Source organism: Oncorhynchus mykiss, chromosome 8 (genome assembly GCF_013265735.2).
Source record: "Oncorhynchus mykiss isolate Arlee chromosome 8, USDA_OmykA_1.1, whole genome shotgun sequence".
Classification (NCBI taxonomy): domain Eukaryota; kingdom Metazoa; phylum Chordata; class Actinopteri; order Salmoniformes; family Salmonidae; genus Oncorhynchus; species Oncorhynchus mykiss.
In genome coordinates, this window is record NC_048572.1 from 21,788,911 (window position 1) to 21,816,704 (window position 27,794).

Below are 27,794 nucleotides of genomic sequence, written 5' to 3' on the forward strand. Positions count from 1 at the left end.
TTAGCTGATAATTAACCACTAATATTGATTTTAGACACAGATCACAGATCATTTGTCCTAAAAATGCTCTGAAACAAAAAATCTGAAACATTTTCATCTACTTTTATTTATTGCATAGACATGTTACTCAACACTTCTGTCTCTGCCTTTAATTTCTAGTAAGGTTTTTGAGATGTGTCTGTTTATGCATACAAAGTGAGGTGACATCACAAAACATTATTGATTAGAATACAAATGCCTCATACAGTATAAAAAGGAGTTATGGATGAAAAATTCTACCATCAGGTGAGTGCGGTGGGGAGGAGCTGTAGCCTACTGTACAATACATCAAGAAAGAACTATGTATGTGAATGTACTAAAATCCCATTGACATACACAGCCTGACCTCTGCTCCATGTCCTTGTTAGGCCAATGATTGACTGACGAGTGAAATCTATTTGTCTTACTGACATGGCTAAAAAGACACAAAACGTATCGAACTGGTGAGTTTGTATATGCTGCTTGACAGTGCTCATCATGGACCTGTACAAAACAACGTTCTTGCTAGGCACTCTTTTATCTGCAGGTAAGATATAGCTGGCATCATTTTACGCGTTGGAAGTTGAAGTGAACTGAAGGATTCCCACACAGTGTTTATACTTGCAAATTGAACATTTATTCACAAATTAGTCCTTCTATCTGTTCCCTTAAGTTCTTTGCTAGGTACCTGTGTCTACGAAGTTACTTCACGTGTGCTTAGTTCTTCAACATAATCATTTTGTAAGATTATCTTCTGTCAAACCTTATAACTGAAGCAGTTAGTTTAATTACATTGGATGTATTGTTCTTAGTTACAATGTAGTACAGTGTATTGTAATTACTTATCTATTAGCCTTTATTTAGGGCTAGGTTTACTGCTGTAGTGGGTGTACACTACAGTGGAAGAATGAGTAACTGCAATACTTGTTACACGGTACACAGTAATAAGAACAATGTAAAGTGTTGAAACACTGTTTATCACATTAACGCTTCTATGTATTTTTCTTACTTGTAAATTGTTTTGAAATAACTTGTTTTTTTGTCTGTAATGTATGTCCACTCCAGAAATCACTCATCTGTCAATGGACCTTCATGTTGTAACCTCTATGTTAGTGGTCTGTAACAGCAGTTTCTCCCTGGAACCATTGGGTTTAAGCATTGCATCACAGAGAAAGTGTAGGCAAACAGGGCCCGGTCATTTTTTCAGTCATACTCAGTATTTGTTATCTGTTTGTCCTTTTAGTCAGTGCGGTTGTCCTGGACGAATATGCAAAAACAGAGGGCGCCTGGATTCTCTCTTTGGTGAAGAGGGAGTATTCAGTAGGCACAGTCCTAGAATGTGCTATCAAGTGTAACATTGAACCAGCTTTCACTTGCAGGTATCATTATGCTTATGGTCATTAATAGTAATAATGAATTCGTTTTGGGGAAATGATTTCATTGTCAAAATGAATTCTGAAATGTTTCTTGGTAGGTCCTTCATGTACGTTGAAAAGGATCAAGAATGTTTGACAATACCAGCAAATGGCAAAATAGAGTCTGTTCTGAGAAGAACCAGCACTTCTCTATATGAAAAGAAAGGCAAGTCCTAACGTTTTTCTGATTTTTCTTGATAAGTAGCTACAGATTTTCCCTTGTTAAAAATGTATCAACCCATACAAAAATGTCCATTCATGTATTACAAATATTAGAATACAAATGAGTTTCATGCGACTGTATTGGTCAACATTATTTTTGGTTAATATTTAGCTAACTTTTGTGGAATGTCCAGAAAGAGGTTTGGACTGTGTCAGTAAACAAACCTAAGAGTTGAAGCAGATTATCTAAACAAGAGAGTCCAATCAGTCCTTCAGTGGGAGGCACATAGGGTGTATCAAATTCCATACTGACCATATATGACAACATCTCAGATAGTAAAAGCCTGATGATGCTTTTTAATTACCCAAGGGGGGCATTTGGTACACTGCTGAACTTGCTCAATAAAAAGTCAAAGATTACTAACCAATCAACCCACCTACTACTGTTGAGACATCTTATTCTCCGTCTTTACAGAGTACTTGATGGAGTGTGTAAATGGAATCGGTATGGACTACAGAGGAACAAAGTCCAAAACAAACTCAGGGAAGACTTGCCAGAGATGGGCATCGAAATATCCACACAAGCCTAAGTATGCTCTGCCACAACTTGCACCAGATCCGGCGCCAGAACGAATCAGTTGGACAGGCCTTTGATTTCAATAAGCTGGCACGTTTTTAAACGGGACTTGCGCGTTCACAATTGTTTTTAATTGCTGTAATAGTAACGACCATAGGCAACTCGTGAGTTTCAAGTTTGGGGAAACTTACAATTTATCCTACCATTTCTACCAATCTGCGTGCCAGTAATGTATATGAATATGCGCATTTTCGTGTAACCGTTTCATTTCAATAATAACGTTTTACTTTCTCAAAATCATTGTCACGTGGTTAATCATACAAATATGAAGTAAATTCATAAAAATCCAAAAGTTAAAATTAAATTATGGCGAGAGCACTAGTCTCTGCCATTTCGACACATTGATACTCTGTGATCCATTGGCGGCTAAAGAAACAAGAGCATAGAACTCAGAGATGCCGCAGTAGGCCTAGAACTTCCATCGTCAACCAAGTAAAATAAATAGGCCTAAAGTCAACAGATAAAAACAGTAGAAAATATCCTGATAAAAATTCCTGTTCTTTCAATCATATTCATCTCTCTAATCTGCCTGTCTACCTCCCTTTCTATCTGTCTTGAGCTATTGCTAGTGAAGTGCAACAATGTATTAAACCATCACTTGGTCAGTCCCGGAGCTTTCGCTAGCGAACTTGCAACATTGTATATATCAAATAGCCTATTCCGGGCCCTCGGAGTTTCCTGGGCCAGTGAGTTCGGGACAGAAAGCTGTTTTTAATGACGTTTACTCTGGATACATGGAATATATTTTGCTCTTTCACACCAAGGCTTGGTGATTGGGGCGTGTTGGAAAGATTTTTCAAATACTGAGGAACTATCAGTTGCAATGCATGTATAGAAAAAAACAGACTTCGTTGAGTTGCGCGAGGCTAAGAAAAAAATGGTGGTGTATGTGGTGAGTTAAGGCAATCAGAAATCAGACATTGTCAAATGGGCACTTTCCTACATATTCATGCATTCTGGAGAGAGACGCAACATATCTTCGCCACACCCCCTTCTCCTTTTCTTGATGCAACATTTTAAATTATACTCAAAGCAAATTATGTTAAAACATATTTTAGACGCTTTTCACTGACAGCCGCAACTCAATCAGCTAGACCTATTGCCACGCCCACTACCCAAATTCCCGGCATTCCAAATGTTTAAATAAGATAACGAAACTCTGGCTCCCTGGTATTTTGAGTTATTTTATTTAGAGATGAGTAATTATATAATTTATGCGAAACATCCATTTACTTTCGGGCAACCTTGCAACATAGCATCCTAGCAGTCCACTGTGCACCCGTCGACTTTGGTTTCCAACCAGGGTTGCCAGGTCAAGTTCACATTTCTAAAACAATGACAACTCATAACTTGCTGAAAAGGCCTGAAAACATTTTACAGCAAGAGAGTACTTACCATATCTACACAAAAACCCATTTTCCATAACGTTATCGAGACAATTAAGAAGGAATATCATAGTAACTTGTAATGTTAGAAGCAAAATTCAGGTTTCCTCAAAATAATAATTATTGAAAGCTATGACATGACTTAATTTAGGAATTTTAATATGTGACAAAAGAAAAGATGATTCGCCCTTAATAAACTCGCCAGATCATTTTCCATCAATGGATTTCGATTTAAGGGGAAGGGAGTATAGTATATGGCCAATACACCACGGCTAAGGGCTGATCTTAACACGACGCAACACAGAGTGCCTGGATATATTGGCCATATACCACAAACCCCCAGGGTGACATATTGCTATTATAAACTGGTTACCAATGTAATTAGAACAGTAAAAAGTAATGTATTTTCATACACGTGGTGTATGGTCTGATATACCACGGCCTTCAACTAATCAGCATTCAGGGCTTGAACCATCCCTTTGCACATGTGCATGATTATAGATAAATCTGACAGGAGAGTTTGAGTGATGAAAGTTGGACAGAGGATCTCGAAATCGCTGATCAAGAAAAACTTGGATGAATAAAAAAAACTAAATGTTGGGCTATTTTCTGGCTGTTATAAATGGCCCCTTTTCAAGAATGACTTGTCATTTCAATAGGTATAGGCAGGGGCGCCGTATGGGGGTGGGGTGGGGGGGTGTGACTGTAAAAAAAAATCTATATTAAATTATTAACCTATCATCATTGATATAATATTTTAGTTACAATGTAAATCAAATCAAATGTTATTTGTCACATACACATGGTTAGCAGATGTTAGTGCGAGTGTAGCGAAATGCTTGTAACACGTAAAAAAACAAAAAACTGCATAGTTTCCTAGGAACGCGAAGCGAGGCGGCCATCTCTGTCGGCGCCGGAAGTACAGTTCTAATAAAACTACTAATAAAACTAACGGTTTATTTAAAAATATATATATATTTAAACATTTGTTGGCAAAATTAAACATCCAGAGAGCCTCTGTATTGCTGAGAACAGACTGAGAATAAGATATATCTCAAAGTAATGGCTGGATTGCCATAAAATTTGTGCACAATCAAGACCCCAAGTGGAAGAAACCTATTGATTTGGTGACGACTTGACCTTTCCTCTAGCGCCACTATCAGGCCTTTTCGTTTCCATTTCCATTTTGTTTTCCATTTCCACTTTTACAGCTGCTAATTTTCTAGTTGGTATGTACGTATACTTAGTTCAAAAATCTGCTGCTGATTTTATTATATTGTTTGTTATATCATTCTATAGATGGTAATGTTAATTCATTTTAATTGAAGAGGTACATTTAAGTTATATTTATTTGAAGTTATTCATTAATGTTAAGATCAAATCAAATCAAATCAAATGTATTTATATAGCCCTTCTTACATCAGCTGATATCTCAAAGTGCTGTACAGAAACCCAGCCTAAAACCCCAAACAGCAAGAAATGCAGGTGTAGAAGCTAATTTTAAGAGAATTTTAAGATAATTTTCTATTCAAGAATTTGACCATTAAAATCACATTTAGACTGTAAAAGATTACCTTTAGCACATTTCTTATAGAGGGTATCAGTTTTGCATCAAATAGTGAATTCCACTGTATGCAGAATGTTGCATGCATGTCTGCACAGTGTTATATTTTCACAGCTCACTGTCAGTAAATATCGTACAATAAATATTGGACTACAAGAGAGTTCCAAGCCTGCAAAGGTAGAGTTATTTAAAGCTTTGAATGGGTTGATTGGGTTCTGTAAGTGTGTGCTTACAGCAGCAATTGGTGTAGCTGCAGGGTTGTTGGGGCCTGTGGTGGTGGGGCCTAATGTGATATATTTTCATAGTGCACAAAATCCCTGGCAGCGCCCATGGGTATGAGCTACAGACTAAAATCGAATATTTTTTTTGCCATAGTTTGCTAAAATAAAGGCAGGTAGCCTATAGCCCCTGATAGACCTATATCTCATTTCAGATAGTCTTCAGTAGCCTAGACAAGATGTAGACAAGATGTAAACTGAACAATTTAGCCGCTTGCTTAGTTCAAATTAACAGACTAATTTATTCAACATAAATAGCGAGGCGATTTCGCAATAAGAAGTGCTTGTTTCCAGTGTTTATTATTTTAATTGGTTTACCGTCAATCTAATGCGTTGATAATAACACAAGGCTACAACAACAATAAACTGAAGGTATAGGCTATTTAATAAATTGGTTTGTCAGCTCCAGGTAGGCTACATAAGTGGCACACATTGATTTGCAATGACTCCAGTGATATCATCATTTCAACATATATATTGTATCAAATGGTAGCCTACAGTGACATTACCATTAATAGGCTACTTGATGGGCAACAGAGGCAAATGTATAATTCTCCACATTTGGCCTAATGTCCGTTTCAATTAGGTATTTTTCCTATAAAAAATAACCACAAGAGGGAGTTCCATAACTTCCATTTCAAATTTCCAATCGAGGAGCCCCCGAGACCAAAGACTGAGCATGCATAAAGCACTGCCGGCCAAACCCTCCCCTACCCGGACGACGCTGGGCTAATTGTGCGCCGCCTCATGGGTTTCCCGGTCGCGGTCGAAATATATATATATTTAAGAGAAATGCCTTGGCGGGCGCGTTGAAATTTAGAAATAGCCCAAAAACCTGCAACATCGTTTTCAAAGTAGCCCAATTAGGTAGAAAACCGCGAACATGGCAACACTGCTTCCAAGTCACAAAATACTGAAACCAGAGAGCTCTATATAATGACGAGATAATCATGTCTCCACCCTAACAATGGGAAAGTGAGATACCTAGTCAGTTGTACTACTGAATTGCATTCGTCTTCCGTATTTAACCCAACCCCTCTGAATCAGAGAGGTGCGGGGGGCTGCAATAATCCAGACAGCATCGGATGAATGGTCAACACATACTTCGCTTTAACTGAGATTGATGAGGCTTCCTGTTTGCGCACGTTTCGGTCAAATAAATTATCAATATTTCAACATTTTTATTTAATATTTTTATTTGGACGGGCAAGGGGGTACATTCGATTGGGCCAGGCCATCAATAGCTGTCCCTGACTTGTACAATATTTCTCATATTCCTATTAAGTATTTTATATCCATAATATGGACAACCCGAAGATTAAAACAAAAATGAGTTGTAAACGTTTTGTATAATTTTTTGCCTACAGTTTTGAAAGTAGTGGAACATAATTACAAATCATTTTTAGACTTCAACTTGACCACAAGAACCCCAAATATACAGATATAATACTTAACTAAATCATTTCAAACCTTGCTATCAAACCTTGCTTACATTTGTATCCCTTCGGAAAGTATTCAGACCCCTTGACTTTTTCAAAATTTTGTTAGGATACAGCCTTATTCTAAAATTGATTAAATTGTATTTATTCCTCATCAATCTACACAGAATACCCCACAATAACAAATTACATTTTTGCAAGTTTATAAAAAACAGAAATATCACATTTACATACATATTCAGACCCTTTACTCTTTACTTAGTAATTTGTTGAAGCACCTTTAGCAGCGATTACAGCCTTGAGTCTTCTTGGGTATGACACTACAAGTTTGGCGCACCTGTATTTGGTGAGCTTCCCCCATTCTTCTCTGCAGATCCCCTCAAGCCCTGTCCGGTTGGATGGGGACAATTACTGCACAGCTATTTTCAGGTCTCTTCAGAGATCGGTGTTTAAGTCTGGGCTCTGGCTGGGCCACTCAAGGACACCCAGAGACCTATCCTGAAATCAATTCTGCATTGTCTTGGCTGTGTGCTTAGGGTCGTTGTCCTGTTGGAAAGTGAACCTTCGCCCCAGTCTGAGGTCCTGAGCGCTCTGGAGCAGGTTTTCATCAAGGATCTATCTGTACTTTTCTCCGTTCATCTTTGCCTCGATTCTGACTAATATCTCAGTCACTGCCGCTAAAAAGGCCTGATTGTTGGAGTGCTGCAGAGATGGTTGTCCTTCTGTAAGATTATCCCATCTCCAAAGAGGAACTCTAGAGCTCTGTCAGAGTGACCATCGGGTTCTTGGTCACCAGCCTGACCAAGACCCTTCTCCCCTAATTGCTCAGTTTGGGGGGTCGGCCAGTTCTAGGAAGAGTCTTGGTGGTTCCAAACTTCTTCCATTTAAGAATGATGGAGGCCACCCTGTACTTGGGGACCTTCAGTGCTGAAGAAATGTTTTGGTACCCTTCCCCAGATCTTAGCCTCGACACAATCCTGTCTGAGAGCTCTACGGACAATTCCTTTGACCTCATGGCTTGGTTTTTGCTCTGACATGTACTGTCAACTGTAGGACCTCATATAGACGGGTGTGTGACTTTCCAAATCATGTCCAATCATTTGAATCTTTCACAGGTTGATCCAATCAAGTTGTTGAAACATCTCAAGGATGATCAATGGAAACAGGATGCACCTGAGCTCAATTTCGAGTCTCATAGCAAAGGGTGTGAATACTTATGTAAATAAGGTATTTCTGTTTTTATTTTTAATACATTTGCACAAAAAAAAACTGTTTTCACTTGCTGAGGATGTTTTATTTATTGAATCCATTTTAGAATAAGACTGTTACGTAACAATATTTGGAAAAAGTAAAGGGGTCTGAATACTTTCCGAAGGCACTGTATCTAGGGTTCGGAAGGGAGGATATATAACTGGAAACTTCGAGTTTACCAGTAAACTACCATAATTTTCATGTCTTTCAAGGATTTTGTGTAATCTATCACAAGACATCTTGTGGCCTTATCACATGTAAAATATATGAAATAATTAAATAACGTACAAAAAATATACAGTGCCTTGCGAAAGTATTCGGCCCCCTTGAACTTTGCGACCTTTTGCCACATTTCAGGCTTCAAACATAAAGATATAAAACTGTATTTTTTTGTGAAGAATCAACAACAAGTGGGACACAATCATGAAGTGGAACGACATTTATTGGATATTTCAAACTTTTTTAACAAATCAAAAACTGAAAAATTGGGCGTGCAAAATGATTCAGCCCCTTTACTTTCAGTGCAGCAAACTCTCTCCAGAAGTTCAGTGAGGATCTCTGAATGATCCAATGTTGACCTAAATGACTAATGATGATAAATACAATCCACCTGTGTGTAATCAAGTCTCCGTATAAATGCACCTGCACTGTGATAGTCTCAGAGGTCCGTTAAAAGCGCAGAGAGCATCATGAAGAACAAGGAACACACCAGGCAGGTCCGAGATACTGTTGTGAAGAAGTTTTAAGCCGGATTTGGATACAAAAAGATTTCCCAAGCTTTAAACATCCCAAGGAGCACTGTGCAAGCGATAATATTGAAATGGAAGGAGTATCAGACCACTGCAAATCTACCAAGACCTGGCCGTCCCTCTAAACTTTCAGCTCATACAAGGAGAAGACTGATCAGAGATGCAGCCAAGAGGCCCATGATCACTCTGGATGAACTGCAGAGATCTACAGCTGAGGTGGGAGACTCTGTCCATAGGACAACAATCAGTCGTATATTGCACAAATCTGGCCTTTATGGAAGAGTGGCAAGAAGAAAGCCATTTCTTAAAGATATCCATAAAAAGTGTTGTTTAAAGTTTGCCACAAGCCACCTGGGAGACACACCAAACATGTGGAAGAAGGTGCTCTGGTCAGATGAAACCAAAATTGAACTTTTTGGCAACAATGCAAAACGTTATGTTTGGCGTAAAAGCAACACAGCTGAACACACCATCCCCACTGTCAAACATGGTGGTGGCAGCATCATGGTTTGGGCCTGCTTTTCTTCAGCAGGGACAGGGAAGATGGTTAAAATTGATGGGAAGATGGATGGAGCCAAATACAGGACCATTCTGGAAGAAAACCTGATGGAGTCTGCAAAAGACCTGAGACTGGGACGGAGATTTGTCTTCCAACAAGACAATGATCCAAAACATAAAGCAAAATCTACAATGGAATGGTTCAAAAATAAACATATCCAGGTGTTAGAATGGCCAAGTCAAAGTCCAGACCTGAATCCAATCGAGAATCTGTGGAAAGAACTGAAAACTGCTGTTCACAAATGCTCTCCATCCAACCTCACTGAGCTCGAGCTGTTTTGCAAGGAGGAATGGGAAAAAATGTCAGTCTCTCGATGTGCAAAACTGATAGAGACATACCCCAAGCGACTTACAGCTGTAATCGCAGAAAAAGGTGGCGCTACAAAGTATTAACTTAAGGGGGCTGAATAATTTTGCACGCCCAATTTTTCAGTTTTTGAATTGTTAAAAAAGTTTGAAATATCCAATAAATGTCGTTCCACTTCATGATTGTGTCCCACTTGTTGTTGATTCTTCACAAAAAAATACAGTTTTATATCTTTATGTTTGAAGCCTGAAATGAGGCAAAAGGTCGCAAAGCTCAAGGGGGCCGAAAACTTCGCAAGGCACTGTATATACGGTACCAGTCAAAAGTTTGGACACACCTACTCATTCAAGGGTTTTTCTTTATTTTTACTATTTCCTACATTGTAGAATAATAGTGAAGACATCAACACTATCAAATAACATTTATGGAATCATGTACTAGCCAAAAAAGTGTTAAACAAATCAAAATATATTTGAGATTCTTCAATGTTGCCATCTTTGCCTTGATGGCAGCTTTACACACTCTTGGCATTCTCTCAACCAGCTTCATGAGGTAGTCACCTGGAATGCATTTCAATTAACTGGTGTGCCTTGTTAAAAGTTAATTTGTGGAATTTCTTTCCTTCTTAATGCGTTTGAGCCAATCAGTTATGTTGTGACAAGGTAGGGGTGGTATACAGAAGATATCCCTATTTGGTAAAATACCAAATCCATATTATGGCAAGAACAGCTCAAATAAGCAAAGAGAAACAACAGTCCAACGTTACTTGAAGACATAAAGGTCAGTCAATCCTGAAAATTACAAGAACTTTGAATGTTTCATCAAGTGCAGTCTCAAAAACCATCGAGAGTTATGATGAAACTGGCTCTCATGAGGACTGCCACAAGAAAGGAGGACCCAGAGTTACCTCTGCTGCAGAGGATAAGTTATAGTTACCAGCCTAAGAAATTGCAGCCCAAATAAATGCTTCATAGAGTTCAAGTAATATACACATCTCAACATCAACTATTCAGAGGAGACTGCATGAATCAGGCCTTCATGGTCGAATTGCTGCAAAGAAACCACTACTAAAGGAGACCAATAATAAGAAGAGACTTACTTGGGCAAAGAAACACGAGCAATGTACATTAGACTGGTTGAAGTCTGTCCTTTGGTCTGATGATTCCAAATTTGCGATTTTTGGTTCCAACTGAAGTGTCTTTATGAGATGCAGAATAGGTGAATGGATGATCTCCACATGTGTGGTTCCCACCGTGAAGCATGAAGGAGGAGGTGTGATGGTGTGGGGGTGCTTTGCTGGTGAAACTGTCAGTGATTTATTTAGAATTGAAGGCACACTTAACAAGCATGGCTACCACAGCATTCTGCAGCTATACGCCTTCCCATCTGGTTTGGGACAATCATTTGTTTTTCAACAGGACAATGACCCAACACACTCCCAGGCTGTGTAAGGGCTATTTGACCAAGACAGAGAGTGATGGAGTGCTGCTTCAGATGACCTGGCCTCCACAATAACTCAACCTCAACCCAATTGAGATGGTTTGGGATGAGTTGGACCGCAGAGTGAAGGAAATGCAGCCAACAAGTGCCTAGCATATGTGGGAAGTCCTTGAAGACTGTTGAAAAAGCATTCCAGGTGAAGCTGGTTGAGAGAATGCCAAGAGTGTGCAAAGCTTTCATCAAGGCAAAGGGTGGTTACTTTGAAGTAAAAATGAAGAAAAACCCTTGAATTAGTAGCTGTGTCCAAACTTTTATTGTATATAGAATGACAAAGCTGTAAAACATTATCTTACATATAAACCATCAACTTAGTGAATATAATTTGTGTTTAATATGAGTGTTTCAGCATTAAATACCCTTAACACACTTTGATTTATTTTACTATGTCAATATGTATTTGTTGTCAATGTTTTGAGGTCAAACTGGTGCAGTTGTGAAAAAAGTAAATAGTTGGAAGAGGTAATTGAAAATTGAAAATAATGCCATCGTTGATTAGATGCTTTGTTCCATTAATTATGCGATTTTCTCTTGAACCATATGGGCTATCTACTAGAAACTCGTAGACAGATTTACACAGAAGTGAAAAATGAATACTCTATATCAATACACATTTTTGAAGTTACTCAAGTATAAATTACCAAAGTTATGATAGTTTGCCATTTATTTTCTGTTAATTACCAAAACGACTGAAGATTCCAGTTAACTTTGGTAAATTACCGATAGCCTTGCAACCCTACATATATCGCTCTACTATCCACGAGAATACTGTAGAACAGATTTCCAAAATTAAAATCACTTGGAGCTGATTTGCTGGTGTTTTTAGTCTGTTATGTCCAACAATAGAAAAAAAAATTTTGCTCAGAAAACTTGGAGGGCCAAATCAAATCACCCACATCCTTCAACAACAAAAAAATCTAATTCATACAATATGTTATGAATTTGTAAGTGCTTAAGATCCTGTTCAATCTCTTAAGTAACTTGTGAGGCTAAATTTCTTAACACCTAAATTAAATCCACGTTATCTTTGTGAATGTCTCTTACAGCATGACTCCATCAACACACCCCAAAGCCGACCTGGAGTCCAACTTCTGCAGAAACCCTGATGGGGACAGCAAAGGTCCATGGTGCTACACAACAGACCCTGACACCAGATGGGAGACCTGTAATGTCCAGAACTGCAGCGGTACCCTCAATATCTTGTTATGTCCCAATAAGCTAATGAAACAGCTGTTGTCATGTTGGCACAAAAGTTAAGATTTCAAAAACACTAAATTACTATCTATATTTAACAAAGAGTTGACTACTTTTTTTATTCACTCGCTCATCATGACAGTTCAATTTAAAAAATGCAGTGGATGTAATTTGGAAGTGTTTTATTTCTAAAGTGCTGTGGTTTGGTCCATAGAGGAATGCATGCACTGCAGTGGTAAGAACTACAGGGGAAAGATCTCCACCACTGAGAATGGCTACACCTGCCAGCACTGGAACGCCCAGAAACCTCACAACCATGGCTACATTCCCAGCGCGTAATAGGCTCTCTCTCTCTCGCTCTCTCTCTCTCTCTCCCTCTCTCTCTCTCTCTCTCTCTCTGTCTGTCTCTGTGTGTGTCTCTCTCTCTCTCTCTCTCCCTCTCTCTCTCTCAGTAATATCTGTGTAATAACTCTGACTGTGAGCTCCAAACGTATTGGGACAGTGACACATTTTGTATTGTTTTGTACTCCAACTCTATCGATTTTGAAATTATACAACGACTATGAGGTTAACGTTTAATTTGAGGGTATTTCCATCCATATCGGGTGAACCGTTTAGAAATTACAGCACTTTTTGTACATTGTCCCTCCATTTTAGGGGACCAAAAGTATTGTGTATTAAAGTAGTCAAAAGTCTTTGGTCCTATATTCATACCATGCAATGACTAAATCAATCTTGTGACTTTACAAATTTGTCGGATGCATTTGCCGTTTGTTTTGGTTGTGTTTCAGATTATTTTGTGTCCAATTGAAAAGAATGCTAAATAATGTATTGTGTCATTTTGGAGTCACTTGTATTGTAAATAAGAATATAATGTTTCTAAACACTTATTCATTCATGTGGATTATTATGATTATAGATCATCCTGAATTAATTGTGAATAATGATAAGTGAGCAAAGTTACAGATACATAAATATTAGCATGTCTTGGGGGAATGATATTTGTGCGGGTGTAACTTTCTCCTAGGCCGTCATTGAAAATAAGAATTTGTTCTTAACTGACTTGCCTAGTTAAATAAAAATGTACAAAAACTGCTTTAATTTCTAAACTGCTTTAATTTCACCCGTTAAGGATGAAAATACCCTCAAATGTAAGTTTATAATCTGCACTTGAACCTCATCATTTCAAATCCAAAGTGCCGGAGTACAAAAAACAAAAAATGTGTCACTGTCCCAATACTTTTGGGCTCACTGTATATGTCTAACCATGTGCTCCTTCATCTCGTTCTCTCCCCCACCCCCCACCCTCCCTGTCTCTCCAGTCTCCTTGAGAAGTACCTGGAGGAAAATTACTGTAGGAACCCAGACGGAGACCCCAGACCCTGGTGTTTCACCACCAGCCCCTCCAAACGCTGGGACTTCTGCTCTATCCCTCGCTGCAGTGAGCTATCATAGATATACAACACTATTCCTAGTATATTGTCTATGGCTTTCGTAACCTGGACCCTTTCTACTCCATACTAGCGACTCTGTCACCCCATTTATTATTTTCATCTTGTATCTCTTTTGTCTCCCATGACCCCTGTTTCCCCTGCTCTTTCACATAAATATAAACAATTGTATTAAAACATGAGTTTACTAACTCCCAGGGAGTTTTCCTCACTCTTTCCCTCTCCCCTAGCCTCTGACCCTCCCAGGGTGGTGGAGGAGCTCACCTGTGCCACAGGCGACGGCAGTGCCTACAGGGGAACCATCGGAGTGACAGCATCTGGGAAAGCCTGTCAGGTCTGGGCAACTCAGACGCCCCAACAGCACAACAGAACTCCAGACAACTACCCATGCAAGTAAGATAGACCCACGAGATTGGGCAACTTGTTTTTACTCAAGCAAGAACCAAACGTTGCGTTTGTCAGTGTAGTAGATCAGTGTTTTAATGTCTAATAAATACAGGCTGACTGTGATTTAACCAATATGTGTGGTTGTTTGTGCTCCTGTCAGAGGCCTGGAACTGAACTACTGCAGGAACCCAGACCATGAGAAGATGCCCTGGTGCTTTACTACAGACCCAGAGACGCGCTGGGAGTACTGCAAGGTGCCTAGCTGTGGAGATGTTCCTGGACCAGGTCACTTGACACTGCAGCATGATGATGATGATAATGAAGATTACATTGATGATGTTTAATGCACTGGATTTATATAGCTTTCCCAAATGCTAAAATCACTATATACTAACTACATAGCGAAACTCATGTCATCCACTAGCAATCCATACAGCCTACATTTTTCACCAAAATTCATATTTAATTTGGTTGATGTGGCTCATATTGTTTTTAAACCTCAGATTACGCAGCTCCCCCTCCAGCTGAGGAAGACTGCTATGTGGGCGACGGGACCGACTATCGTGGTATGGTGACAGAGACCATCAGTGGGAAGAGATGCCAGTCCTGGAGCTCGATGACACCTCACAGTCACAATAAGACACCGCAGGTCTTCCCTAAAGCGTGAGGCCTAGAGCATAGTCAAATAATCTCTAACCACTGGGCAAAAACTGGTTGAATCTACGTTGTTTCCACGTCATTTAAAACTACAAAATCTATGGGATGACACTGAATCAACGTGGAAAACTGATTAGATTTGCAAAAAGTCATCAACATAAGGGCATTTAGATCTTGTGTAAATCAAAACTAGATGTTGAACTGATGTCTGTGTCAAGTGGGCAATGTATATCTCTAGCTTTATCTCTGTCTTCTACTATCTAGTCATTAAAAGCCAAACAATGTAATATGTCATCTTCAGTGTCTGAGGACATTATGTATTTTATATGTGCTTCACAGCGATTTGAGAAGAAACCTGTGTAGGAACCCTGATGGCGACCGTGCACCATGGTGCTACACCACTGACCCCTCTGTTCGTTGGGAGTTCTGCAGTGTGAATAGATGCCCAACTGCTCCCAAGCCTACTCCTAAACCTGACAAACATGACCAGCCCGAACCAAAACCCTCCCAGGCACCATCAGACGACAGCAGAGGTAATCTATCCATAGCACTGATGATATATACAGTGAAATATACAGTGATCTCCAAAAGTATTGTGTTGTTGTTTTGCAATTTGGATTTTTGTTAATTTTTTTTATTATTATTTTTTTGTTGAATTTTTACCCCCTTTTTTCTCCCCAATTTCATGGTATCCAATTGTTGTAGTAGCTACTATCTTGTCTCATCGCTACAACTCCCGTACGGGCTCGGGAGAGATGAAGGTTGATAGTCATGCGTCCCCCGATACACAACCCAACCAGCCTCACTGCTTCTTAACACAGCACGCCTCCAACCCAGAAGCCAGCCGCACCAATGTGTCGGAGGCTACACCGTGCCTGGCAACCTTGGTTAGCGCGCACTGCGCCCGGCCCGCCACAGGAGTCGCTGGTGCGCGATGAGACAAGGACATCCCTACCGACCAAGCCCTCCCTAACCCGGACGATGCTAGGCCAATTGTGCGTCACCCCACGGACCTCCCGGTCGCGGCCGGTTACGACAGAGCCTGGGCGCGAACCCAGGGACTCTGATGGCAGCTGGCACTGCAGTACAGCGCCCTTAACCACTGCGCCACCCGGGAGGCTTGTCAGCTTTATTTTGAGAGCATTTTCATCCATATCTGGTGAACTGTTTAGAAATTACAGCACTTTTTGTGCATATTCCCCCCATTTTTGGGGACCAAAAGTATTCACTTATGTGTGTATTAAAGTAGTAAAATGTCAAGTATTTGGTCCCGTATTCCTAGCTTGCAATGACTACATTAAGCTTCTGACTATACAAACTTGTTAGATGCATTTGCTGTTTATTTTGGTTGTGTTTACGATTATTTTGTGCCCAATATTAATTAATGGTAAAAAATATATTGTGTCATTTTGAAGTCACTTTTATTGTAAATATGAATAGAATATGTTTCTAAACACTTCTACATGAATGTGGATGCTACCATTATAAAAGATAATCCTGAATGAATCATGAATAATGATGAGCGAGAAAGTTAGACAAGAATCATGCCACCAAGACATACTAACCTCTCACCACTACGATAACAGAAGAGGTAAGCATTTCTTGGGGGGGGTATGATATCTATACCTCTGTAACCTTCTCACTCATCATTATTCACAATTCATTCAGCATTATCCATAATCATAGTAGTATCCACATTAATTAATTGACAAGAAAAAGTTGAAACGTCTTGAGTCAATAAGTATTCAACCCCTTTGTTATGGCAAGCCTAAATCAGTTCAGAAGTAACAATGTGCTTAAAGCTGCAATATGTAACTTTTTGGGCGATCCAAACAAATTCAAAACAAACATGAGTTATAGATCTGTCATTGTCATTGAAAGCAAGTCTAAGAAGCGGTATGTATATATGTTCTATGTGCGCTATTTCTATGCTTCCCGTTCTTACATTTCGTTTTTGCTTCTTTTACTTTCGGTTTTGTACACCAGCTTCAAACAGCTGAACAATATAATGTGTTTGCTTTTGGAAAATATATTTCACAGCAGTTTAGATGGTACAATGATTATTTACACTATACTTGCTTATTTTGTCAAATTAACAAAAATTAGGCTTAACTATTGCAATTTCTGCATAGTGCATCTTTAACATAATAAATAATAATATAATAATAACTCATAATAAGTTGCTTGGACTCACTCTGTGTGCAATAATAGTGTTTAACATGATTTTTGAATGACTACCTCATCTCTGTACCACACACATACAATAACCTGTTAGGTCCCTTAGTCGAGCAGTGAATTTCAAACACAGATTCAACCACAAAGACCAGGGAGGTTTTCCAATGCCTCGCAAAGGTCACCTATTGGTACATGGGTAAAAATATAAAAAGCAGACAATGAATACCCCTTTGAGCATGGTGAAGTTACACTTTAGATGGTGTATCAATACTCAGGGATTTCACCATGACTTTAAAACAGTTACAGAGTTTAATGGCTGTGATAAGAGAAAACTGAGGATGGATTAATAACATTGTTGTTACTCCACAAAACAAACCTAATTGACAGAGAAAAGAAGGTCTGTACAGAAGAAAAATATTCCAAAACATGCATCCTGTTTGGTTGTCTAGCAATGATCAACAACAAATTTGACAGATCATTTTGAAAATAATAATGAGCAAATATTGTACAACCCAGGGGTGCAAAGCTCTTAGAGATTTACCCCGAAAGACTCACAGCTGTAATTGCTGGCAAAGGCGATTCTAACATGTATTAACTCAGGTGTGTGAATACTTATGGAGATGAGATATTTCTGTATTTCATTTTCAATACATTTGCAAAAATGTCTAAAATCGTATTTTCAATGTCTAAAAACATATTCATTTTAAATACAGGCTGTAATATAGTAATTAATTACTGAAAACACTACCTAGATTAGAATTCAGTTCAACATTTATTCATTCACTCTACATTGTCAATGTTGTCAATGTTGAGGGAAGAAATGTTATCCCTGATATTGTTTTCTGTTGACTGGCTTTCAGATTGCAAGGTGGGCAATGGGGGGACATACAGGGGTCCTACTTCCATGACCATGTTGGGTGTCACCTGTCAGAGTTGGAGCGCCCAGAGCCCCCATCAGCACGCCAGCTTCACCCCTGAATCCCACCCTGACAAAGGCATGGAGTCCAATGTAAGTTCAAGGAGTCTTCTTATAAGACATATTTAAATCATGTCAGATGATACTGCAAAAGTATTGCATATGACAGACATTTGGGAAGATGTACTTACATTTATTCAGCGCCCCTTTTCACTTTTAGAATTGTAGAAACCCTGACAATGATGTGAATGGACCATGGTGCTACACCACAGACAGAAACCAGAAATGGGACTACTGCCAAATCCCAGATTGCGGTATGTGGACTACTGTGACCAGGGTGCAAATTGTTGGGGAGCCAGGGGGGCTCAGCTCCCCTGAATGAGACATTAGCTCTACTAAATACAACAAAGTCAACATTTGGGGGGTGTCTAAATAATGCAAATTTAAACATTCTCCTTTTTTAAATGCAGTGGTAAATACACTGCTCAAAAAAATAAAGGGAACACTTAAACAACACAATGTAACTCCAAGTCAATCACACTTCTGTGAAATCAAACTGTCCACTTAGGAAGCAACACTGATTGACAATAAATTTCACATGCTGTCGTGCAAATGGAATAGACAACAGGTGGAAATTATGTGCAATTAGCAAGACACCCCCAATAAAGGAGTGGTTCTGCAGGTGGTAACCACAGACCACTTCTCAGTTCCTATGCTTCCTGGCTGATGTTTTGGTCACTTTTGAATGCTGGCGGTGCTTTCACTCTAGTGGTAGCATGAGACGGAGTCTACAACTCACACAAGTGGCTCAGGTAGTGCAGCTCATCCAGGATGGCACATCAATGCAAGCTGTGGCAAGAAGGTTTGCTGTGTCTGTCAGCGTAGTGTCCAGAGCATGGAGGCGCTACCAGGAGACAGGCCAGTACATCAGGAGACGTGGAGTAGGCCGTAGGAGGGCAACAACCCAGCAGCAGGACCGCTACCTCCGCCTTTGTGCAAGGACGAGCAGGAGGAGCACTGCCAGAGCCCTGCAAAATGACCTCCAGCAGGCCACAAATGTGCATGTGTCTGCTCAAACGGTCAGAAACAGACTCCATGAGGGTGGTATGAGGGCCCGACGTCCACAGGTGGGGGTTGTGCTTACAGCCCAACACCGTGCAGGACGTTTGGCATTTGCCAGAGAACACCAAGATTGGCAAATTCACCACTGGCGCCCTGTGCTCTTCACAGATGAAAGCAGGTTCACACTGAGCACGTGACAGACGTGACAGAGTCTGGAGACGCCGTGGAGAACGTTCTGCTGCCTGCAACATCCTCCAGCATGACCGGTTTGGCGGTGGGTCAGTCATGGTGTGGGGTGGCATTTCTTTGGGGGGCCGCACAGCCCTCCATGTGCTCGCCAGAGGTAGCCTGACTGCCATTAGGTCCCGAGATGAGATCCTCAGACCTCTTGTGAGACCATATGCTGGTGCGGTTGGCCCTGGGTTCCTCCTAATGCAAGACAATGCTAGACCTAATGTGGCTGGAATGTGTCAGCAGTTCCTGCAAGAGGAAGGCATTGATGCTATGGACTGGCCCGCCCGTTTCCCAGACCTGAATCCAATTGAGCACATCTGGGACATCATGTCTCGCTCCATCCACCAACGCCACATTGCACCACAGACTGTCCAGGAATTGGCGGATGCTTTAGTCCAGGTCTGGGAGGAGATCCCTCAGGAGACCATCCGCCACATCATCAGGGGCATGTCCAGGCGTTGTAGGGAGGTCATACAGGCATGTGGAGGCCACACACACTACTGAGCCTCATTTTGACTTGTTTTAAGGACATTACATCAAAGTTGGATCAGCCTGTAGTGTGGTTTTCCACTTTAATTTTGAGTGTCACTCCAAATCCAGACCTCCATGGGTTGCTAAATTTGATTTCCATTGATAACTTTTGTGTGATTTTGTTGTCAGCACATTCAACTATGTAAAGAAAAAAGTATTTAATAAGAATATTTCATTCATTCAGATCTAGGATGTGTTATTTTAGTGTTCCCTTTATTTTTTTGATCAGTGTATGTTTTACAGTGGTAAATATCAAAATAAAAGCTTTCAAATGAAACAAACACCCCCACCTCTCTGTCATGGTTTAAACCATTTATTTCTACGTGGCTGCACAAACCTCCCTGTCCACAGCACTGTTCACTCAGTAGTGCTGAATTTTGGCCATTGCTGAGCTCCTTTTAAAAGCATAGATTTTCCTTTGCACTTGCTCATTTTCGCCATTTGTTTGCCATGCGCCCTTTGACAAAAAAGAGCATATGCCTTTATTCCAATGTATTAGATTTATCCGTTGATTTATCGTTTGGTTTTGTCAGTCAGCTGTTTAGAGCACTCATTGCGGTGTTCTCTGAGCCAGAAGAAGTAGACCATTTATTTAGCTTTATTCTTTTCTATCAATATTTGTTTTCTTTCCTGGATCAGCTGATGATGGTTGCCAATATTACTAGACAACTAGCCTACAGCTAGACACCAATCTGCATCCAACCCATCCAACATTAATGACAGTAGACCTATAGTTGACTCTTTTGGTTAGAAGCATTACATTTTGCAATGGCATAGGCCTACATTATTTTGGATTTGTGTGCCCATGAGAACGGTTTTCATGGCAAAACATAATTACATTTTACGTAGGCATAGTTATACTTACAGTGCATTTTCCGAGATCTCCAAGATCCAGGAATTGTACTGGATTTAAGTTCAATGTTCTAATTCAATTGTTAAATGCTTAATAATTACAAATAACACCGTCATAAATGTAATTCATGAAAGGAGAGAAATTTAGTGTTTTATGTCACATGGTCTATGAAGACTCCAAGCATTCAACTCATGAATTATGACCAGCTCATGAACTAAGACATAATCATGTTTTGATTTAACTCTTGTGTTCATGTGTGTAAAATTGCCTCGGCTGAGAGGGCAGGCTACCAGCAGTGGTGTAGGCCTAGTGGAATGTATGTGCAGCTAAATGCAGTTTAACCACCCTTTTCAGAAAAATGCAGTGAAAGTATAGGGAGCGTTCTTTTTTTCACGTGACTGGAAATCAGAGTTTACCCACCAAGTATTTTTTTACCACTACACCACTGGCTACAGAAAGGCCTATTTGAAGTGCATAGTACTAGGCCTACACATTGTAGCCTAGTCTAGTAAATTGACCCTGTGTGTTAAGGTGACCGTCCAGTTTTTCCTGGGGTTTTCCTGGGACAGTTTCAGCCCCATTTCAGGAGTCCCGACTTTTCAGGCTACCAAAAAAGTACTTTTGCCAGCAAGCCGTTCAATTAATGTAGGCCTACTCAATGGCAATCACTGAATGTCATTAGGCTGTCACGTTCTGACCTTTATTTCCTTTGTTTTGTCATTATTTAGTATGGTCAGGGCGTGAGTTGAGGTGGGCAGTCTATGTTTGTTTTTCTATGATTTGGGGATTTCTATGTTTCGGCCTAGTATGGTTCTCAATCAGAGGCAGGTGTCATTAGTTGTCTCTGATTGAGAATCATACTTAGGTAGCCTGGGTTTCACTGTGTGTTTGTGGGTGTTTGTTTCCGTGTCTGTGGTTTTCACCACGCGGTACTGTTTTGGGTTTCGGTCATTCCACGTTTATTGTTTTTGTATTCAGTAGTTCGTGTGTACTATTTCTTATTAAAAGAACCATGGACACTTACCACGCCGCATATTGGTCCTCTGATCCTTTTCGCCTCTCCTCTTCGGAAGAAGAGGAGGAAATCCCTTACATAGGCACAACTTTTGGTGTTTTGTAAACAGATGTGTATTTCCGTTTCTATTATTTTGAAGTGGAGGAACATGCACACATCTTTTTTAAGTGATTTGTTTGACAATCAGATTAAAGCATCATTAATGGTTGTGTTCATGCCACATTAAAAGCAAATACATTTTTACCTTAAATTACTTCTTTATTATAGACCCATAAAAAAATATTGTGCACCCAATAACCCCCCTACCCCCACCCCGAATGTCACGGTGTAATTCGCACTCTGATTGTGAGTGACAGTTTCTGTTAATCATTATACAAATGGCTGTTGTTTTAACACAGTTGCTTTAACCAGATGTACTGTATGTGGTCACTGTATGTATATCTGCCTGCATTCTATCTGGTCTACATTGTAGAATTCACAAATAAAAGTGCATTTTTGGTCTCCAGCTGGCTTGAAATGTGGGCAGCCTGTTACAAAGCCCAGGAGGTGTTTCGGTCGCATTGTTGGAGGTTGTGTATCCAAACCCCACTCATGGCCCTGGCAGATCAGCCTCAGGACTAAGTATGGAGGATAGCATCCCATTCCCTTTCATGAATCTCATTAACATATTGATAATTACATACAATAAGACAAAACAATATCTCACAGAGAACTTACTCACTTACCCTTCTGTCTGTCCCTCTGCAGCACTGGCGTCCATTTCTGTGGAGGAACTCTGATTGCCCCTCAGTGGGTCCTCACTGCTGTCCACTGCCTGGAGAGGTGAGAGAGCAGCCCTCATCAGTGCCCGTATGAGGCTTACTACTCACTAAACCTATACCAACCAGAAGGGCAGTTATACATACTGTGTAGTAGTGGCCAATGTTTCCTCAAATTATTTTTGGCTCTAAGCAAATTTCATGTCTGCTGAGTGCAAACATGAACATTGTGAAAATCCTGTGCTGACACTGACGCTGTAACTGCTTTAAGTTACTGTGGCCAAGTAGGCTACTGTGGCTATTTGATTATAATGTAGACCTACCAGAGTGGCCTACCATCAAAAACAATGGCGAAAAATGCATCACATAACGTTTTAAGATGGAAATAGTTGTTCTATCGTTCAGCCTACAGTAGCAGCCTATGTGTGATGTTCAATGTAGGCCTACATTCCATCAGACTTTTGGGAAAACAAAAACATGAAGGGCTTGACATTAACCTGTTTATTCACTTGTCATTCAGACAAGAAGGCGACTGAAAATTGTTGTTTGATGCAAGAAACCACTTTACAATTTTTAAAATTTGTATTATTCCCATACCATTATTACAGAGAATCAGACAAATGATGCTACCCTCTGCCTACTGGCTACTTATCTTATTCAAGTCTGTCTGAAAATACAACACTGCCCCTTTAAGACATAAAACAATCTCTTTACCTGACTTGCTTTTCAAAGATGTCTAGAAATGCACACGTTTTGTGCTCTTGTAGGAAGCAACCAATCACCCATTGTTGACAAGAAATTAGCTTTATCCGGCGTAATATCTCACTAACTAGCAAATAGTATGAACAAATGTGTACAGGTGACTACATATAGCTCTCGCTTGATCTCAGAACAAGTGACAGCTCATGACAGCTCATGCTGTCCAATTCAAAGGGAATGGCACCGATCCATATATGGCCATGGCTATTTGCATAAAGGCCTCCTGCATAATGGCCTCCTGCAGATCTGATTGGTTATGGGTCTGACAGGTGTTGCATGGTCAATCCGATGTCTGCATGGTCAATCCGATGTCTGCATTGGCCACACAGCATTTACGGTGATATTGCCTCAGCAGAAGTCAGGTCATTGCGCTTTGCCGAGCAGTCCAGAGCTGTTGTGAAAGAAGTTGTCAAGGAAGTGAGTTTGTGTTTATGCAGGACCTCCCACGCTCACCTATAGTACTGTCAACCAATAATGTCAATGTGGAGCTATATGGAGCCCCACTGCAATGTGGTACAGAGATCAAGGGCTCCCGAGTGGCGCAGCGGTCTAAGGCACTGCATCTCAGTGCTAGAGGCGTCACTACATACCCTGGTTTGATTCCAGGCTATATCACAACCGGACGTAATTGGGAGTCCCAAAGGGATGCGCACAATGGGCCCAGCATCGTCCAGGTTAGGGTTTTTCCGGGGTAGGCCGCCATTGTAAATACGAATTTGTCCTAACTGACTTGCCTAGTTAAATAAAGGTTAAATAAATAAAAATACATTTGGCATCTACGTGCCTCAGGAGGTTCAGGAAGCTCCGCTAATTGCGTCACACCATCCATTGTCGGATCAAGGCTCTGAGTCGTGCATGTCAGTGCAATAGAATCCTATGCCAATGTGATTTGCCTACGATAAAATATATTACACAGTTTGTTTGCATAGTTCATTTTGTTTCGGTATTTTACATTGAAAGTTGCCAATATTGCGTGAGTGTTAGCCTCCTACACAGAAGAAAAACAGCATTACTGTTTAGTCATGTTTACTGCGAGGCCTAATTATGGATTACATACAAGTACATCTGTGTGTGTGTGTGTGTGTGTGTGTGTGTGTATATCAGCTCAAAGAGGCCATCTGCCTACATGGTTGTATTGGGAACGCATACAGAGGGAGCAAATGAACCGTCCAAGCAGGAGCGTAAGCTGGAGAAACTGATCCTGGGACCTGGCGAAACAGACATTGCACTTCTGAAGCTAGAGAGGTGAGTGAGGCCATTTCATTGTCTTTAAAAAAACACAATATAATGTTTTATATGTTTCTTGCTGTTTGGAGGTCCGAAGCTGTAAAAAGACTTGTGTGATTGATTTGCAGCCCTGCAATCATAAATGACAAGGTTTTACCAGCATGCTTACCTGAGAAGGATTATGTGGTACCACCTGGAACAGAGTGCTATGTGACAGGATGGGGAGAGACACAAGGTTCAAGAGTCATGCATGTTTTTTCCCCTCATGGTTGCTCTCATAACATGATACAAAATGAAGTTATTCTTCTGTCCAGGACTCCATTACTTTGTTGATGCAAATATACCAATAATGTTTTTACATTTTCCGACATGAAACATTGATCTTTGTGTTTGTAGGAACTGGTGGAGAAGGGCTCCTCAAGGAGACGGGTTTCCCTGTTATAGAAAATAAAGTGTGTAATCGTCCAGCCTACCTGAACAACAGAATCAAGGACCATGAGATGTGTGCTGGGAACATTGAAGGGGGAGCAGACAGTTGCCAGGTATGCATTGATGTTGTGTTTCTCTTGTCCAGACGCTGTTTTTGTTTAGTTTCATGTTTATTTTTATTAAACCCTCAACCTGTACTTGCTTCCCAATTCCCAGCGTCTGTCGTCTCAAGGCCTTTACTGTTACGCCCTGATCGGTTTCACCTGTCTTTGTGTTTCACCTGTCTTTTGTCTCCACCCCCCCTACAGGTGTCGCCCATCTTCCCCATTATCCCCTGTGTATTTATACTTGTGTTCTCTGTTTGTCTGTTGCCAGTTTGTTTTGTTCGTAGAACCTACCAGCATTTCGTTTCCCTGCTCCCGCCTGTTCCTTGCTCCTGTTTTCTAGTTTCCCGGTTCTGACCGTTCTACCTGCCTGTTGTCCTGTACCTTTGCCCCACTACTCTGGATTACCGACCTCTGCCTGACCTGACCCTGAGCCTGCCTGCTGTCCTGTACCTTACACCCTCTCTGGATTATTGACCCCTGCTTGCTTTGACCTGTCGTTTGCCTGCCCCTGATTGAGGAATAAACTTTTGTTTCTTCGACACTGTCTGCACCTGGGTCATACCTTAGAACATGATAGTTACAATAAGACCTTCTTCCAGTCTTCAGTAGTCCACTGGCAATGCTTCATGGCCCAGGCAAGCCTCTTTTTCTTATTTTGCCATCTTAGCAATGGCTTTCTTACTGCCACTCGACCTGTCAAACCTGCAGCTCGAAGTCTTCGCTTCACAGTTGAAACTAAGACTTGCTTCGACCAGTGTTAAGCTGTGCTTGAAGCTGTTGTCTTGTGAGCCGCCTCACACGCAAGCTTTTCTCTCAGAAACTTGTCTTCTGATTCTGTTGTGGCTTTGTCTGCCAGACCTCTTCCTGTCAGTTTCCAAGTGCCTTTTGATGGTGTAGGAAACTGTACTCACTGACACCTTGGCTTTCGTTGCAATTTCTCTAAAGGAAAGACTTACACTTTTTATGGGTTATAGGGGTCTGTCTTCATTTAATTTCCTTTTTCTCACCATTATGATAGCAATATACAGTGGGGCAAAAATGTATTTAGTCAGCCACCAATTGTGCAAGTTCTCCCACTTAAAAAGATGAGAGAGGCCTGTAATTTTCATCATAGGTACACTTCAACTATGACAGACAAAATGAGAAAAAAAATCCAGAACATCACATTGTAGGATTTTTAATGAATTTATTTGCAAATTATGGTGGAAAAATACGTATTTGGTCACCTACAAACAAGCAAGATTTCTGGCTCTCACAATGTGATTTTTGTTTTGTCTGTCATAGTTGAAGTGTACCTATGATGAAAATTACAGGCCTCTCATCTTTTTAAGTGGGAGAACTTGCACAATTGGTGGCTGACTAAATACTTTTTTTTGCCCCACTGTACTACATCCTGCAGTACAATACTGTCCAAATAATGCTTAAGAGGGTGTAGTAACAGTCTGTTCCAACACTGCTTTTATACAGACAGAAGGATTGTAATTAATCAACAAAAGTTGTGACACCTGTAGGAATTGTTAGCATCAACTTTCAAGGCTGAAATTACTTCCATTGCTTCAGAACAGCTGTAAGTTGTTAACCCATTACTTGTTCCCTGAGAAATGCCTTTTTTTTTACTCTGAAATGTACATTATTTTTCAGTTTTTTGTAACTGAAACTTTTATTTTTTTAACCTCTGGCAGTTTACCGCTTCCCTTTTGTACCATTTCAGGTTATTCACTGGACTTGAACTGCTTAAAAAAAAGTATTATTTTGACCTATAGTGTACATGCTCAGCAACAACTAGTAATCATTCAATTTCAGTAAGGACTGTGTGATTGGTTGTATACTGCAGTTTCCACAATGAGTTGAAGTTGACTGCATTGGAGTGATGATGATAATGTTGGTGATGATGTTTTTGACTTCTTCCAGGGTGACAGTGGCGGCCCTTTGGTGTGCCATGCTCAGAACACCTTTGTTCTCCAGGGAGTGACATCTTGGGGTCTGGGCTGTGCTAACGCCATGAAGCCAGGAGTGTACGTCAGAGTATCGAAGTTTACGGATTGGATTAACAGTCAGATAAAGATGAATTCTTAACCCTCTACTATACATCCATAATCTCCAGGAATGGATCATTTGAGCCCTAAATGTAGTTTTAGTAAGACTTGAAAGTACAAATTAAATACCTGTCGTCAGTGATTTCTTCCGAAATTGCAAGGTTCATTGTTTTTGTTTAGAAAATAAAATAAAATAATTATATTGATAAGCAATCCAATTATATTCTAGCCTGGTACACAACCATGGTGTTTGACCACATGTTAAAAAAAGGTAACAAAGGCTGACATTTTGTAAGAGCTTGTGTCATTAGGTTCTTTGCTGGGAAACCTTTTTAAAAATGTTGGTCAGGTCAGTCAAAAATAAATGTATATAATATTTAACATGACTGGGGTATATTAACATTTGGGATAACTACAGACAGTTTAGAATAAGAAACTTCTCAAAACACACTAGAGAAGATGACATTTCTGGCAATTTCTACCATAAAACTAGTGGAGGAATGATAAGGGATATCATTTGGGGATTTCCAACTGAAATATTTATTTTCAATAATAGAAATGCCCATTGTGTATTTTAACAGCAAAATTATTATTATGATAATTATTATGATCTAAAATGATGTCCTGTACAGTAATACATATAAATAGCAGCACCTCAAAAACATGAAAAGATTCACATCAGCTAGTGTTGGGAAACAACAAATGCAAAAAAAAACATATAGGCTAAGCTACATAAATTCGTG

The 27,794-nt window shown here is 40.2% G+C and overlaps 1 protein-coding gene across 1 annotated transcript; it reads left to right on the top strand.

Moving 5' to 3' along the window:
* The first annotated feature begins 305 nt into the window (after positions 1-305).
* Positions 306-27,780, top strand: LOC110529597 (plasminogen). The gene is made up of 19 exons (XM_021611950.2): positions 306-565; positions 1,262-1,397; positions 1,493-1,599; positions 2,071-2,185; positions 12,307-12,446; positions 12,669-12,789; positions 13,777-13,895; positions 14,136-14,298; positions 14,453-14,577; positions 14,796-14,955; positions 15,289-15,482; positions 17,985-18,133; positions 18,261-18,354; positions 22,242-22,356; positions 22,483-22,557; positions 24,357-24,497; positions 24,608-24,714; positions 24,876-25,021; positions 26,927-27,780. The coding sequence occupies exons 1-19, from the start codon at positions 517-519 to the stop codon at positions 27,089-27,091; spliced, it is 2,421 nt and encodes an 806-aa protein (XP_021467625.1). The 5' UTR covers positions 306-516; the 3' UTR covers positions 27,092-27,780.
* Positions 27,781-27,794: the final 14 nt, after the last annotated feature.

Excerpts from the sequence above, each read along its gene's own strand:
- LOC110529597 (XM_021611950.2), top strand. The coding sequence starts at position 517 with ATGGACCTGTACAAAACAACGTTCTTGCTAGGCACTCTTTTATCTGCA. Across the intron at positions 15,483-17,984 it reads ACCATCAGACGACAGCAGAG|ATTGCAAGGTGGGCAATGGG; the intron begins GTAATCTATCCA and ends ACTGGCTTTCAG. Across the intron at positions 18,355-22,241 it reads CTGCCAAATCCCAGATTGCG|CTGGCTTGAAATGTGGGCAG; the intron begins GTATGTGGACTA and ends TTTGGTCTCCAG.